The sequence below is a fragment of the Actinia tenebrosa genome, unplaced genomic scaffold, assembly GCF_029948245.1.
Source record: "Actinia tenebrosa isolate PJP-AT-01 unplaced genomic scaffold, QUT_ActTen_1.0 PGA_scaffold2__45_contigs__length_23673736, whole genome shotgun sequence".
Lineage (NCBI taxonomy): Eukaryota > Metazoa > Cnidaria > Anthozoa > Actiniaria > Actiniidae > Actinia > Actinia tenebrosa.
Window position 1 is genome coordinate 13,367,563 of NW_028292579.1, and position 14,966 is coordinate 13,382,528.

The 14,966-nt window shown below is 36.3% G+C and overlaps 1 protein-coding gene across 1 annotated transcript; it reads right to left on the reverse strand.

The window, feature by feature from the left end:
* Positions 1-3,147: 3,147 nt before the first annotated feature.
* LOC116302631 (diphosphoinositol polyphosphate phosphohydrolase 1) lies at positions 3,148-7,569 on the reverse strand. The gene is made up of 5 exons (XM_031711969.2): positions 7,359-7,569; positions 7,173-7,283; positions 7,003-7,047; positions 6,797-6,878; positions 3,148-5,545 (listed from the first exon to the last, which is right to left on the reverse strand). Exons 1-5 carry the CDS (start codon positions 7,455-7,457, stop codon positions 5,445-5,447), a joined length of 438 nt encoding a protein of 145 aa, XP_031567829.1. The 5' UTR covers positions 7,458-7,569; the 3' UTR covers positions 3,148-5,444.
* Between the last annotated feature and the right edge of the window lie 7,397 nt (positions 7,570-14,966).

A 14,966-nucleotide genomic window follows, 5' to 3' on the forward strand; every position in this document is an offset into this window, starting at 1 on the left:
TAGGAAGTGGCACACCTAACTCGAATAATATCCTACGAATAGTAAAAGCAACATGAAATCGTAGGAAAGGAATATGGAGCATGTCTACAGCTATACCACATCCTTTAGTAGCAGCCCATACAGCAAAGTTTAACTGCTGCGGCCAATACCGCATATTAGGACCTGACAACCATTCTCTGGATTCCTTCCCTGAGGTATGCTTCGTGGCAGTTTCTCTAAATATATCTCTGACTTTTATCTTAAAAGTCGTAGGACCCACGGGAATCTTTAAGGAGGTAACCATCTTAGCAAAGTCATTTGCACCACCTTTGTTGTTGTAAAATGGATAATCTTCCGTAGTCGGTAGTAGATTCTCTGGAAAGTTAGACTCCTTACGCACTTCTAAATGTTTTACCTTATCAACTAGCTTAGGCTTTAATTCCTCATTGCTGTACATCCTAGAACCGTTATAGTAAATCCCATCGGGTCTTCTTTCGAACATAGTAGACTTTGCGTTTGGGAACATTTTTCTAAATGCTCTCCAGTTCCAGTAATCCCGGTTGTCGTGATGCGGCTTCTCCTCTACGTCATTTCCAAAAGCGTCGTACATTAGTATATATAATGGATGTTATACCATCAGCACCTCAGTTGTATCCAGATGTCCCTGAATTAAATGCTGAAAATTTTAGGCTTAATAAAGTGAATTTAATCTTAGCTTACCTAGAGGGTCAGGCAAAACACTATGAAAAAGTTCAAAAAAAGTATGTTAGAGCTCGAAGCATATTACATAAAATCGCGATAACTTCCGGCTCCATGTCCGTGGCGTTAACAGGCACTGGCGTTGCTACTTCGCTTACTGGACCAGGGATAATCGTTGGAGTTCCTTTGGCCGGCGTTGGGGCAGCTTGTGGCATCATTTCGGCTGTTGCTACGGGTATTATGAAACAGTTGTCAAGCAAAATATCCAAGCATGACACGACAATAGCTCTGTCAAGGGCTAAAGTAAATACGATCACTGACCTTGTCTCAAAGGCTTTGCGTGACAGAAAGATAGATGACGTAGAATTCTCGCTTATTCTAGCCGAAGAGGAAAAGTATGAGAAATTAAAGTCAGACATAAGGAATAAAAAAACAGTTGTAAGAGATCTTTCCGAGGAATCTCGCAAAAAAATCTACCAAGAAGCAAAAGAAGAGCTTCAAAGAAAGCTTGCTCAGTAAACATCTGCTTTGAAAAGAGCAAAACAGGATTCTATTTACGTATTGAACGCCGGCTGTCTGGGTCATATGCGTAATCAAATGTCTGAAGCTATCATTGGCGTCGACACATTCCTAAGCACCTTAACAACCAGCAATTTAAAAAGTGAATATCGAGTCTACTTTCAAACTTGCTGGTTGTTAAGGCGAAGGGGTATGATTGGAATGTTGCCTATTGTTTTTACACGTAAACAACTCATTGTTCTTCCTAGGCACTTCACTTCCACCACGTGAAAGTAAAAACCCCACTGTCAAAGCTGTTATCATTATTAATCGCCTTGGAATCCATCCTAACAGGGGGTGGTTGGGGTCTATTTTGTAAAATATTTCGTAAGTTACGTCAGGGTAATAAGGAATATCCTTATCCAGCTGACAAAACATCCACTCGACTCTACTCATATCAGAAACCTCGGGAATAGACTTACCGGTAATTTCAGACAAAAGATAGGGAATAGCTTTGTAATATTTCCCTAGTTTTAATTTTTTCAATGTCTTCCGTAGACTTTGCGGGGTTGGCTCTTCCAAGTGGTCTATAATTTTATTTTTTACTTCGTTGTCTAAATATACCGGATGTAAACCTTGGATATGACTCATCCAGTCCCTGAAGTATTTTATTCTCTTATATGGCGTTTTCGTACGACCTCCATTGGCGTAATATTGCTCTTTGGTAGCATTTGGTACGGCATTACGAATATTCTTACCACACTCGTAACACTGTGCTGACGTGTCGTCTTCTATTTGCATTTTCTTACCGCAACAAATATACTTATTTGGCTTAGTAGGTACAAACTTGGGTTTTAAGCACTTTACACAGAAATCATAAACAAACTCTTTACAATCTTCACACTCCATATATAGACTAACATATCTTACATAGACGCGGGATGCGGGTAATCGCGGTACGAATCGAGGGGGGTACTTTAGACGGGTAATCCTCCGGTGGTCGTTGCGCTAGAACCCTCAGCACGGGATGCGGGTAAAACTGGTGTAAATCTCAGGAGGTACTTTAGGCGGGTAATCCTCCGGTGGTCGTTGCGCTAGAACCCCCATCCCCTATACTACTCGCTATATTTAGTCAAGTCAAATGCCCGCCCGTTCGGACATATATTCAGCATCAAATTCCCCACTCTACGGAACTTGACTATGGCCAAATGCCCGGGGTATGCCCAGGGGGGGGGGGGGGGGGGGGGGGGGGGGATGGGAACCTTTGGAATTGACTCATACATAATAACTACCATGGCCACTGCTTTAGACAGGCCAACATTGAGCAATGCCATAACTACACCTCTTGATATATTCTTCCACAGTTTATTAGTTTTTCATAAATAACAATGATTAATACAACTCATAATATAAACCAAACTATTATAAAACAAACTCTATCATAAATTGACAATAAATTACATTAGAGCACAATGCTGAATACTACATACTGTACTATTAATGTGTACTAGTGGTGGGACTTTTACAGTAACTTCAACAGTGTAGTGGAAATCTCTAGATAACTGAATTAAAGTGTTAGAATGTACTCTCACGCTTTCAGTAATCCAACATAGTCTTCAAAATGCAATAACAAAAAATTTTGGATATCAAAAATAAATGAATTTGAATTTAAACAGTTGTTTAAACAAAATCAAGGAAAAGATGCATATAATAATTCAATTTAAAAAATGTTGTGTGAGATTCCAGGTTTTTGATTTCAATATTGCAACACCATTTACAGAGATAGTCTTGGTAATTGCCACACAGCTTTGGTTAATAAAATTAGTACAGGAATAGACCTATTCCATGTTTCAATCCCCCAATAATGATTTTGTTTGTGTATACTTTTAAGAAGCTTAACCCAGGGTGTGACAACTGGTCTGAAATAAGAAAAGACTGACTGCCCAAGCTGAAAAGTCTATTGGAAAAATCAAACTTTATATATATTTATTTCATACTTGACAGAGGTTTCTTTTTTCATAGAGCTTTATATCCATATTGCCCTGCTCATATATATGTATTTATAAAATAACTGTTATGAATGTAGCGTTCTGATTGGCTTGGAGCGCATGCTTTATGAGAGCAAATTGCACGCGCGTGCACTTTCTGTTGCGTCATTCCTATCTATTATTGTAATTTGTATTTTATAAAATAAATAGCAAACTTGCTTGCTGTGCTGTGTGCCATTATAAAGCACTTTGGGATTTGCAGAACACTCGAGAAGTGTCCAGAAGCACTCCGCTACGCGTCGTGCTTCTCGTAACACTTCTCTCGTGTTCTGCCAACCCCACGTGCTTTATGACGGCACACAGCACGCACGCTTTTTCTATTTCTTCATTCAAAAACCTCATGAATAATCAGTGCACTAATTCTATTGCAAGTAAGCATTTGTGTGAGAAACAGGACATGACCACTTTCATGTTTTCATCAAATTTTCAATGCTTGTAAATTCCTAGATCTTTCCCTTATTAGGGAGACACCTTTTTGCAAAAGGTCTATAAAAGGACAACTTTAGAATGAGGAGAAAAACAAAACAAAAATTACAAGGACCAAAAGTACAAACTACCAAGTACATACAGAACCAATGGACAACATATCTTTATTCTTTAAATCAGGATTTTTCCATAATATGAAATAGCTCTCAAATAATTTACAACACTACACACACAACATGCAAACACTTGCAATAACTAGTAAACAACACAATAATGTATTTTTTCTACGAGGAAAAGCCTTCATAAGATAGAAAATTAAGAGAGCTGTCAAACTACACACAAACAATCAATCATGCTATTGTCCGAGTCAATTTTGAAATTTATTACTTGAAACAAACATGTGCACTAACCCCTAAATCATGTAGACTTATGTGTGCTATTAAGAATTTGCCAATAAATTGATATACTGGTAGATATTACTACAACACTGAGGCATTCATTAACTACAAAATTTATCATTTTTGTTCATTTACATTTGACCATAAGACAAAATAAGGCAAATAATAAATGAAAGCAAGTAAGAATAACAATACAATCCCATGCAGTGTATTTTGTTCAACTCTTTGCCAGACTGGGTATGGTTAAACGTTTCCGGCTGTTATTCATACTCCTGCAGATGGATTTATCGCTCTACCATCAAATCAATTATTATGCAATAATTGAGCAGGATATTAGTTCCAGAGAATATCCATCCGTCCCCATAATGAGTGGTGTAATATTAAATGTACCTTTTCCCCCTGACACACACAGACCCCAAAGATTATTATCACAACTATGCGTCGTTGCAAAGTATGAGAATATACTCTAGCATAATCATCCTTGAATCTGACAGATGTTTGTATCCTCTAGATCTATAACTACACCTTCTGTTAACCTGAATAAAACCTGTCATGTGCAGGTTTCTATGGACAGCTCCAATCAGTTTTAAGTGTTGTCCATAAAACATAAGCAAGAGATTTTGAAATTTTTTGAGCCTGGTTTCATGAGCTTTATATTCAATCTTATAGTACACTCAACAAAATTACTCGACTCTGATTGGTCGAGAGGAGTACAATTATAGCGTTAATTGTACTCCGTAGGAGTACCAAATTAAGTCGCTATGGCAACACGGCCAAAACAATATCAAAACAATTATTTTCCATCATTTTGTATTTAAAAAACATATAAATAAAATTTTAAAGCTGTAAGAACTAATCTTTTTTATGCATTTCAGTTGCGCGATGGACTGAAAATCGGCCGCCAAATAGACAAAGATGAACGGCGTCGATGCGCATTTTTTACTGAAATTTTGTTGAGTGAACTATAAACAAAAAATCACACGATCTTCTCGTACAATTTGGAATTAATAGACACTTGTAATGTTTTGAAAGTTCTTTAATTGCACGAGCCTTAAATTGTACTCGAGATCGTGCGATTTCCTATACAAATTATAAAAACCCTAAATAAAGTTTCCCTACATTTCAGTCAAAAAATAAATCAAATTGCATAATAGAGTGACCAGTAAATCCGTGAACTTTAGTAATACTAAATAACACAATTTCATGTAAATTCCATTGTTTTCTATTATTTAATTACCACTATTTTGTACCATTTAGTAATTATTGTTTCACGGATTAATTGTTTGCACTCTATAATGTCTTGAGGAACATAAACAATAAATTCTAATTACTATTTTCATATATTTACAATATTTAATCCATCTCCGGGCACCACAGCTGGAGAGACACACTTTTGTCACCGGGTACTTTTGGCTTTTACAAGGTATCTTTGCTGGACAGGCTTCGCAGAAAGCATTTCATTTGCTTTGTCAACTGGGAACCAAGATCTCTTACGACCTTAAAAAAACATTTGTTATAAAATAAAAAACTTTTGAATAAGTTTGAAATAATATAATATCAAATAATAGATTATCAAATAGAGGACTACTTTTATCAAGGCTCCATTATTAGAACATGAAGATCCACAAAGAGTTGTTCAAATCACGATAAATGTAAGCCACCTCTAAAACTAAAGTCCAAGATGAGAATCTCTCTCTTTTTGCAACATTGATTTTGGTGAAACAGAAATTGAAAATTGGGTTATTTTTATAAATCTTATGAATGAATCAGGTCAAGGTAAAGTGGAACCAAGAAAAGTCATGATTGTGCACAATCTTAAGATACATGTTAGTTATTCTGAGATGAGGTTCATTATAACATACTAGCAACAGGGTGGTAAATGGTTATTTCCTGAATTGTGATTTTACCAGGATTTTTTTCCGTGAAATGGCCACTTTTATTATTTCATGAATAGCATGACTTGACCATATTATGCCACATTAACTGGATTTGCAATCCCCTGCAACCCCCTTAGCACCATGTAGAAAGCATGTCTAAATCAATTGAATTCATACTGTCAATGTCATTAAAGTTGTCCACCAAAAAAAGACATTTACACATTTACACATTTAGACTAAAAGATATATCACATGTTTCATTATGTATTCTTTGCCTTGTGTGCGTAAGCCTGAACTTTAAATGTAAAATTCAACTCATGAATCAAAAATCCAGAATGCCCTGACCATTTAGTGAGGATTTAAGATGGAGAATGGTATTTCAGCATTTGTTTTATGCCAGAACCTTCGAGGAAACACATGATATTTCTTTTAGTCTAAATGTGTAAATGTGTAAATGTCTTTTTTTGATGGACAACTTTAATGACATTGACTGTATGTGTTTAAAATGGGTTAAGGTCTTAACGTCACTACCAATATTTCAATCAAGTGCTATAGCATTTCATACTTTGTGCACTTATGATGGTAATATTTTTAGAATTTTAAAACTATTACTTCAAACCCATAAATACTTATTTTTAAGAGCCTAATGTAAGGCAGTGGTCTAAAGGTCAGCCTTATCACTGACAACCATCTAATTTACAAAATGAGCTTAACAGTTTGATTTCATTTAAAAATAAAAACTTATGAGACCAAAATACAAGCTAAATTGTTGCCAAAATATCTAACTAACAACAAAATAGCACGTGTGGTTTTCATTTTACTGTAAAGACAAGTATCGTAATTTGAAAAATTGAAGCAAAAAAATATATACCGTTTCTTGATTCTTCCCAGGTTTCAAGCTGTTCTGTGACAATAAGCACGAATACCCAAGTTCTTGTTCGACTAAGGTCATTCTGTAAACAATGAGATTTGAGAATACAATGAGGACGAACTGCCACGATACAATTTAGCGATTGTGTACTAAAGTATATATGACAATTATTTTATTTAATAACATTACGGCAAAAAAACACCTACTTGGAATACTCCTAGAAACCTTCCAAGATTTCCCTTAACTCCAGCCTTGAGAAAGATAATAGAGTAGACTATGTAAATAATTAACTGTTTTATTAACGACGACGCAACCTAAAACTAAACGTAAACCCAACTCAAACAATATTAACATGCACTTTCAATTTCCTACTCACTTCTTCTTGAACTTCACGGATTGCCGTTTCTCTTGAGTCCTCTCCCGGTTCTATTCCTCCAGCAGGAACGACCCATCTATCTGGGTGTCTGGAGCTTGATACCAGGAGGACCTAAAATCGACAAGAAAGAAAGGTTTAGGAATAGACACCCCACTGTACAACAGTTTACTATATGACGACACTCACCTCTTGTTCTTCTTCGGTTTTGAAGCAAAGGCAGCCAGCTCTTTGGACATAACCCTCTTCATCATACGTCCTCACACTGTTGGATCTATTTTTGATCATATCCAGTTAATTTAAAGACTGTTAAATGAGAAATTAAGAGCACATTCTTTCTAAACAACAGCTATTGCTGCAGCTAAATAGCACACGTTAGTCGCCATGACAGGTAAAAAACCGGTACGCCCAGCGAGAATGACGGGAAGAACTTCACCGGAAGTAAATGTATAATTATATAAGGTAAGTTCCGGTAAAGGGAGCCCAATCGCGGTGAAGTTGTTTAAGTGCCTATCACCCTTCTGACAATATTCACCGTAATATATATATTTAGGCACTGTCTAAAAGCGGAGCTCCCGATACGGAAGTCACAGGGAGAACAATTTGAATGAAACTGAAAGGTAAAAATAAGATCGAGGAAAAAATCTTCAATTATTTTTTATTCGAAATGATGATAATTTCTCCCATAATAAAAACTATGCAGTGAAATCGAATCAAAATGCACTACATCGTTTTTTGTTTTTTGTTGTTTTTTTTTTTGCGCGAGTAAGCTCAATTAGCATGGCTACAACACGAGGCATGGAAGCGAGTTTCGCTTACCACGAGCCAAAACTAACTGGGGAAAACAAGCAATGCAGTTTCAAGCCATGAAAGAATGGAACAATCTGAGTGACACTCTTAAACAGTGTTCTAATATTAACCATTTTAAATCGAATTTCTTTTAAACCCGTAAACCTAAATAATCTGAACTTTTCATCTTTTACAATTTTACATACTAGTAATAATGATGTTGACTTTTCAATAACGAGCTGGTTTCGATATTCAACCTCCAAATTCTCTTTTTGCATATCATTTTAAAAATATCTTACTTATCAGGACGTTCTTGAAAATCACATTTATAAGTGAAGAAACTTCCTGTTAAAATATGAATGTAAATAAGTATACTCTCCCACTTAGAATTTTGTACACAACTTACCACCACCCCCAGGGGCTAGTTTTGTTCTTGGAAGATTCTTCGACAAAAAGTTTTCCAAGGCCTACAGTTTTAGGCTTTGAATCTCTTTTACTTAAAGAAAAACGAAAGCTAACTACAGATAATCCAATACAATATCAAGTTTAGTGAAATTTACCTCTGATGTCTTTCATTGAGATCGAAAATTAGGACAAATCAAAACCAAAAAACAGACTTGACAACTGGTTAAGGTGAGCAAAAAATGAGGTTTACTTTTAAAAAAAACAGAGCTTACATTCATTTAAACAGTTGACAAGAACAACTGAGACAAAATAAAAAATAATGCAAAAGGCAATGCAAAATACAAAATGACTCATTTCTTTGGCAGTGAATTGGCGTTTGTTAATGTTTTTGAATATTTTTTAGCTTTTTAGAGTGAAAGTCTGGTAGGTCTTTATACAATAACATCTTTCAACAACACAAATTTAAGCTCATTTTTATAATTATATTTGCTCGAACAGCTTAATAAACAGTTGAATATTTGGTAAAAATTTATATTTCATTTAATGATTAAATAAATTATCCGTGTAGAAAGATATCTAAAAGTCTTCTTTGTTTTGCCGACTGTACCCCGCGATAGGAGGCGAACAAAGCTTTTTCGTGAACGACAAACGTACGATAGCTGGTTAAAAACAACCGAATCGTTAAAGATTTACAAAGCTAAATAAAGGACGAATATTTGTTGTAATATGCTCTTCATGTTATATTTCCTCCAGCATTAAAATAAATTAATCTTATCGATAGAAATATAAAAAGTTTTGAGAGAAAGTCTTTGATTTCTCGATTCGTCGAGAAAAATTTTTGTCAAAAAAAAAAAATAAAAAAAAAAATATATATATATATACAATTGTTTGCTAAAAAACACACACCTGAATTCTTGAAGAACGCTTCTTGATACATCTTTGACTACATGAAAGTGTTTTTTAAATTGTTTTTGGTCTATAACTTGTCCTAAAGCGATTTTTTCTGTGCATTTGAGAGCCGCATTTGTGAGTAGTTTTGCTTTGATTCTACATGGGGTAAGATGTGTAGTACGGAAGCTTCTAGGGGACATGCGAGATGCGAGTTGTTTAAAATGCGAGATGCGAGTTTTTTAAAATGCGAGATGCGAGTTGTTTAAAATGCGAGATGCGAGTTGTTTAAAATGCGACATGCGAGTTGTTTAAAATGCGACATGCGAGTTGATTGAAATGCTACATGCGATCGAGTTGCTGATTCTATTGCGAATGACGTCATTTCTTCCTGATGTCCGAGTCTGAGTAAAGTAAGTATTCCCTAGTTTCCTTTCGTTTTATTTTAATATGTTCAAATATACAGAGATCTTCTTACATTTTATTACGGGCTGAATTCCTTGCACTTTGTTTTGAGGACTTACTTAGAAGCTATTAGATGCAGGACGACGTCCAGGACTGAGATTTTTACGATTATTAAGACTTACTTCCAACTCGCATGTCGCATTTTAATCAACTCGCATTTTAAACAACTCGCATCTCGCATTTTAAACAACTCGCATCTCGCATTTTAAACAACTCGCATCTCACATTTTAAACAACTCGCATCTCGCATTTTAAACAACTCGCATCTCGCATGTCCCCTAGAAGCTTCCGTACGTAGCTCATAGTTATAAAACACTAAATTATATGCTTTAAACTTTATAAAGATGCAATAAATACGGCCCGCACAATAGAAACGAAAAGTATGAACACGCTATAAGAAGTAGTGAATAGCGGTATCCAATAGCTTGATATCCACGGGTGGTTTGACAATTTCGGACGTCCCATCCCTCCCCGTGTTTTCGTCTTTGGATTGATCGAGCGACCGCCAACAGAGTAACTTTTGCATCATATCCATCACCACCAGCAATATAAAGCCAGGCTCCCGTGTGGCCGCCCGCAATGTGTGCAAGGTGATGACATAAAACTTTCCAGATATACGATTCTTAAAACATTGTAAACTGGTCTTGAATGATGTCAGTTGCTCTCAAAATCAAAAGATTCATTAATCTAATACTTTTAACTATTATATTGAAAAGTATTTGTACACTGGTGTTTCGTTTTGGTACTGTTTCGGTGTTTCGGTGTTTCGGTGTTTCGGTGTTTCGGTGTTTCGGGGTTTAGCAACACCCCTAGCAAGGTGGTTTAAAAAAAGGTGGTTGTCGGATTAAGACACCTTCAGGAATTTTAGGCAAGTCACATTTCTAGTGAAAACACAGCCCACAATCGCTAAATGATGAAGTGACAACAGTTTGAGTGTAGTAATCGAAGAACTTGACTGTTTTGTACCCTAATACAGTTAATATTAATACTATCAAAACAGTAAAGCAAGAAAATTTTTCCTTGAATCAAAAATAATAAAAGAAGCAAAATACTTATAAGCATTAATATTGAGAAAGAAGTGATCAACTTTGGAAAGGCGGCTCCACTTTGAGAGTCACATGGCTTGCTGTAAACAATGATCGGCAGTCCTTTATGTTCTTCGCTTAAAGTACTTACAATCTTCGTTTCTTCGTCGGTACATAGTTAATAACTATGCACCGACTATTAACTATGCTATTAACTATGCTAAGATGCTATTAACTATGCTATTAACTATGCTAAGATGCTATCAACTATGCTAAGATTGAACATAATTCATTACATCTGTTATATCCAATTTTCTTCCAAAACCTAAAGAGTACTCTAGGAAGCTGCGCACACAATCCTTGGCAAGGCCTAAGATAAATACAGAATGTTTTAAGAATTGTTTTTTTAATAGACAAGTTTTTAAGTATAATTTAGCAGGGGAATCTAATAATTTTAACGTTTTTGAATTTTCATATATTAAGAATGTCTATTGTATAGACACACCTTCATCGTTGTGGACGTGTCTTTAAACGTTACATCTCTTAAGTCAACTTCGCCATTGTTGGATAAGGCAATCGGAGTTTCTTCTAGATCTGGGCAATGTGTTTGATCTGATTCCTGATCTGTGTTGGGGAGGGTAGACGTTTCTTCACTTTCCTCGAGCTGAAAAAGTAATGTAATGCCGGGTGTATGTTAAATTCGAAAGTTTATTCCCATAAAACCCTCGAACGAAATTAAAGAATTTACTGTATGCCTACAAAATACTTAGAGGCACGTTTTTAAGGCACGTTTAGAGGTGTTGGAATGACGGACAAACTTCTTGAAAATTGCTGGAACTTTAATCAGCTTTGGAGCTTTGGCATATCCATGGTCTGTACCTTGGGCCAGCGAAAAACGCTCCGTTACGTAGTTATTGTAACTTGCCACAACTTCAGGCCATTCTGGACTCCAAGGAAATATTGAAGGATCAGAATAAAATTCTTTCTTCCAACCACCTTCGAAGTGTAGTCGACATAGACATTTCCATTGTGAATCTCTCTCTCGCGTATTTCGTGTCAACTTTTTCCACCTTCGTCTTCTTGTCTTGTGTTTGGGTAGTTTGTAAAACTTTAAATGCTGATACGAACGGTTATTGGACACGCAACCAGTAACATAACAGTTAACATTTACCATTTGATAAAAAAAATAGCAAAAACGTTGTAATGTTGTGGATGTCTTTAGGAAGACAGTTTAGAGACACACGAGAGATTGTAAGTCACCTTTACTCAAGAACGACTGACTGTGTACTGAACTCAATACAATGATAAATTCAAAGGTTATATAATGTTACAGAGCTGGCGTGACAGGGTTACAACAGCGTCACAAACGTGAAAAAATGGAGTACGAGAGACTACTAAAACCAAAACATTATACAAGATACTCCACCATTTTGTTTGTTTACCCCGAGCGTATCCCATAATTCCTTGCACAAGACTTTCGTGACGTAAAAGTTTCAGAGGGCTATTGGTGGCATGATCGATCGGGTCATTTTACAGTACTACTTTACCAAAATGCTTACATTAAAAACGGCTCAAGCTTACCAAGCCCCCCCCCCTCCCCCCTAGAAATCTATTATTTTTTCCGAGAATACGAAGACTTGGATTCAAAATGATAGCAAGAGTCAAAACTCGAATTGTGATTGGATTACAGTGTATGATGTTACTCATATGGAATAGTCCAATCAGAATTCGAGTTTTGAAATGGTTATTATTTCGAACCCCGAGTCTTCGTTATAGCAGGGCGGGAGGAGGGATTGCGTTGAAACGGGCACACAGCTAATGGGCGATCCGTCATGCGGAGAGTAGGACTGGACGCTACTCTGACTGTCAACAATGGCGGACCGTTTGTGGAGGAAGTTCGGCTGACAAGAAGATCTTTCAAAGGAAAATTTAGGCTTGTTTATCTTTATTCTTAGCTAATAAAACAATTTTATTGGTGTTAGAGAATACCCAATACAGGATAAGAGTTTTCATAATGAAGAATTCGCTAGTTTTTGTACTCAAATGACCATTTTAATAAGCGACTGCCTATGGTGTTCATACGCTAGATTTTATATAGCAAATGCGGGAGCAGGGCATTTTTGGCTATATATCAATGTTTTCCAAAACCTAGTTCATATATTTTTGAAATGTTTATATAGTGTTCTACTTACCGTAAATCCTCTATCTAGCCCCCGGGGGGCTTAATGCACTAGTCAATTGAAACCCCCGGGACTAGCGGGACACTGAACGGGGACGTGACGCGATTTTGATATGCTTTTAAGAGCATGATTGCACCTGGGGGTCGGGGTTTTCTCAGCGGGGAATCGAACGGGGATTTCAACGGCTCGTTTGAATATGTAAGGGCCCGGAAACAAGAGGTCGGCCATCTTGAAAAATAGCAAGAAGGCTTTGTGATTCCAAGCACAGGCAGCCAGTAGCCTAGTACAGAGCAGTATGTTCTACACAAAACACATGCTCAAACAAACTTATAGCAGTTTCTACCTATACATTTTTACACTGAACTCCACTGATAAGAATCTTTCTTAAAATTGTAGCCTTAATAGGTTCTTATGTGGAGGGGTCTTAAACTGAAGCCTAACAGGTTCTTAAAACCCAGGTAACCACTCAAATGTTAAATTCCCCGGTATTTCGCGGGGGTCGGGGAGTGGGGGTTTCAATTGACTAGTGCATAACTATTTCAGGCACGTTTGAGGGGGGGCTTATTGGAGAGAGGAGGCTTAATTGAGAGGGGGGGCTTAATGATTTAGTCAAACGCAGTAAGTTGTAATTGTGTCAGGATGTAATACGATTGTAACTCAGGATTAAACTGAAGCATTACTATTGACCGTCTCGCATAATCTGTAGTGATGTACATGGCATTTGTATTATTTGATTAACCTGTGTTAGTCTCTTAAGTATAATTTATGATTATTGTGAATAGCAAAACTAAAACATGGTAACATTAACAAAGCAAGCTAAAAAGAAATGTTCTGAACTATCATTAATGTTCCATTGGTACATTAACACGTGATTCTTTAGTTGTGAAAGGGGAGGGGATGGGGGGAGGCTAAAAAGAGAGGGGGGGCTTAACAAATTTTTTCCTTTAAAAAGGGGGGCTTATTAGAGAGGGGGAACTTATTTGAGAGGGGTGGGGGCTAAATAGAGGATTTGCGGTATGTGAAAAAAATCAGACTGAGCAAATTTGAGCAAGATTAGTTTTTTGACATCTCAAATGTAGACTAGCGAATCTATAGTGAAATTGACATACGTTTAACGAAAATGGAACGAAATGATCGGAAATTACATACATAAATACAGCTTTGTTTCAGCAGGTCTAAAAACTGGCAGCTATATAGCTGATGTGGGCTTGCACATCTAACTAACTATTTAAGATAAAAGATCTAATAATTAATCTATAATAGAATTAAATAACATATTCAATTTAAAAATGATATTCTACAAAATTAATATGACAATGTCCTATGAAAAAGATATATATATATATTAAAGATAAAGAATAAATAAATAAATCAGGAGTAAATAAATACATAGAATTAATTTAGTGAGAATATATTTCGAAAATTATGCTTGATTTAATAATCAATAATATATATAACTATTATCTTTATTGTGATTAAAACAAGTTCCCTTAGAAAAAGTTACCTGGTCAATCATTTTCTTATTATTCTTTAAAACCTTTTTAAAATTATTCAGATCTTTAATGCTTCTAGTACTCCTGTCCGGGCCCGGGGGGGGGGGGGGGGGGGGGGGGGGGTACTCCCCTATATTTGCTATACGTGTATGTGCCGCCCTATAGGGTATGGTTTTTCGGCTTTTGTGTCTGGGGTAGGGTATCATTTTTGGACATTTTGTCTGGGATAGGGTATCATTTTTGTCTGGGATAGGGTTAACGATTTGGTCATTTTCATCTGGCGAACAGGCTACGCTTTCTGCCGGCACAAACTCAATGAATACGTTAGTAAATATTGATTGCAATCTATTGAAAAACTGTTTTTGGGATATACATGTTGGGGTTTAGTCTGGGATAGGGTATACAATTCTTAGTTTTAGTCTGGGGTAGGGTATGTAAAATCAGAATTTATTGCTATTTTACGTTTATATAGATATCCTAGATTCTGCCACTTAGATAGTTTTAGAATTTCCCAATCCATTGCCTTAGTAGATATCTTATGGATGATTCTCG

Coding starts and splice junctions, on each gene's coding strand:
- LOC116302631 (XM_031711969.2), bottom strand. CDS start 7,457: ATGATCAAAAATAGATCCAACAGTGTGAGGACGTATGATGAAGAGGGT. Junction 7,048..7,172: donor TCCGTGAAGTTCAAGAAGAA/GTGAGTAGGAAA, acceptor ATCTTTCTCAAG/GCTGGAGTTAAGGGAAATCT. Junction 5,546..6,796: donor CTGGGAAGAATCAAGAAACG/GTATATATTTTT, acceptor TGTTTTTTTAAG/GTCGTAAGAGATCTTGGTTC.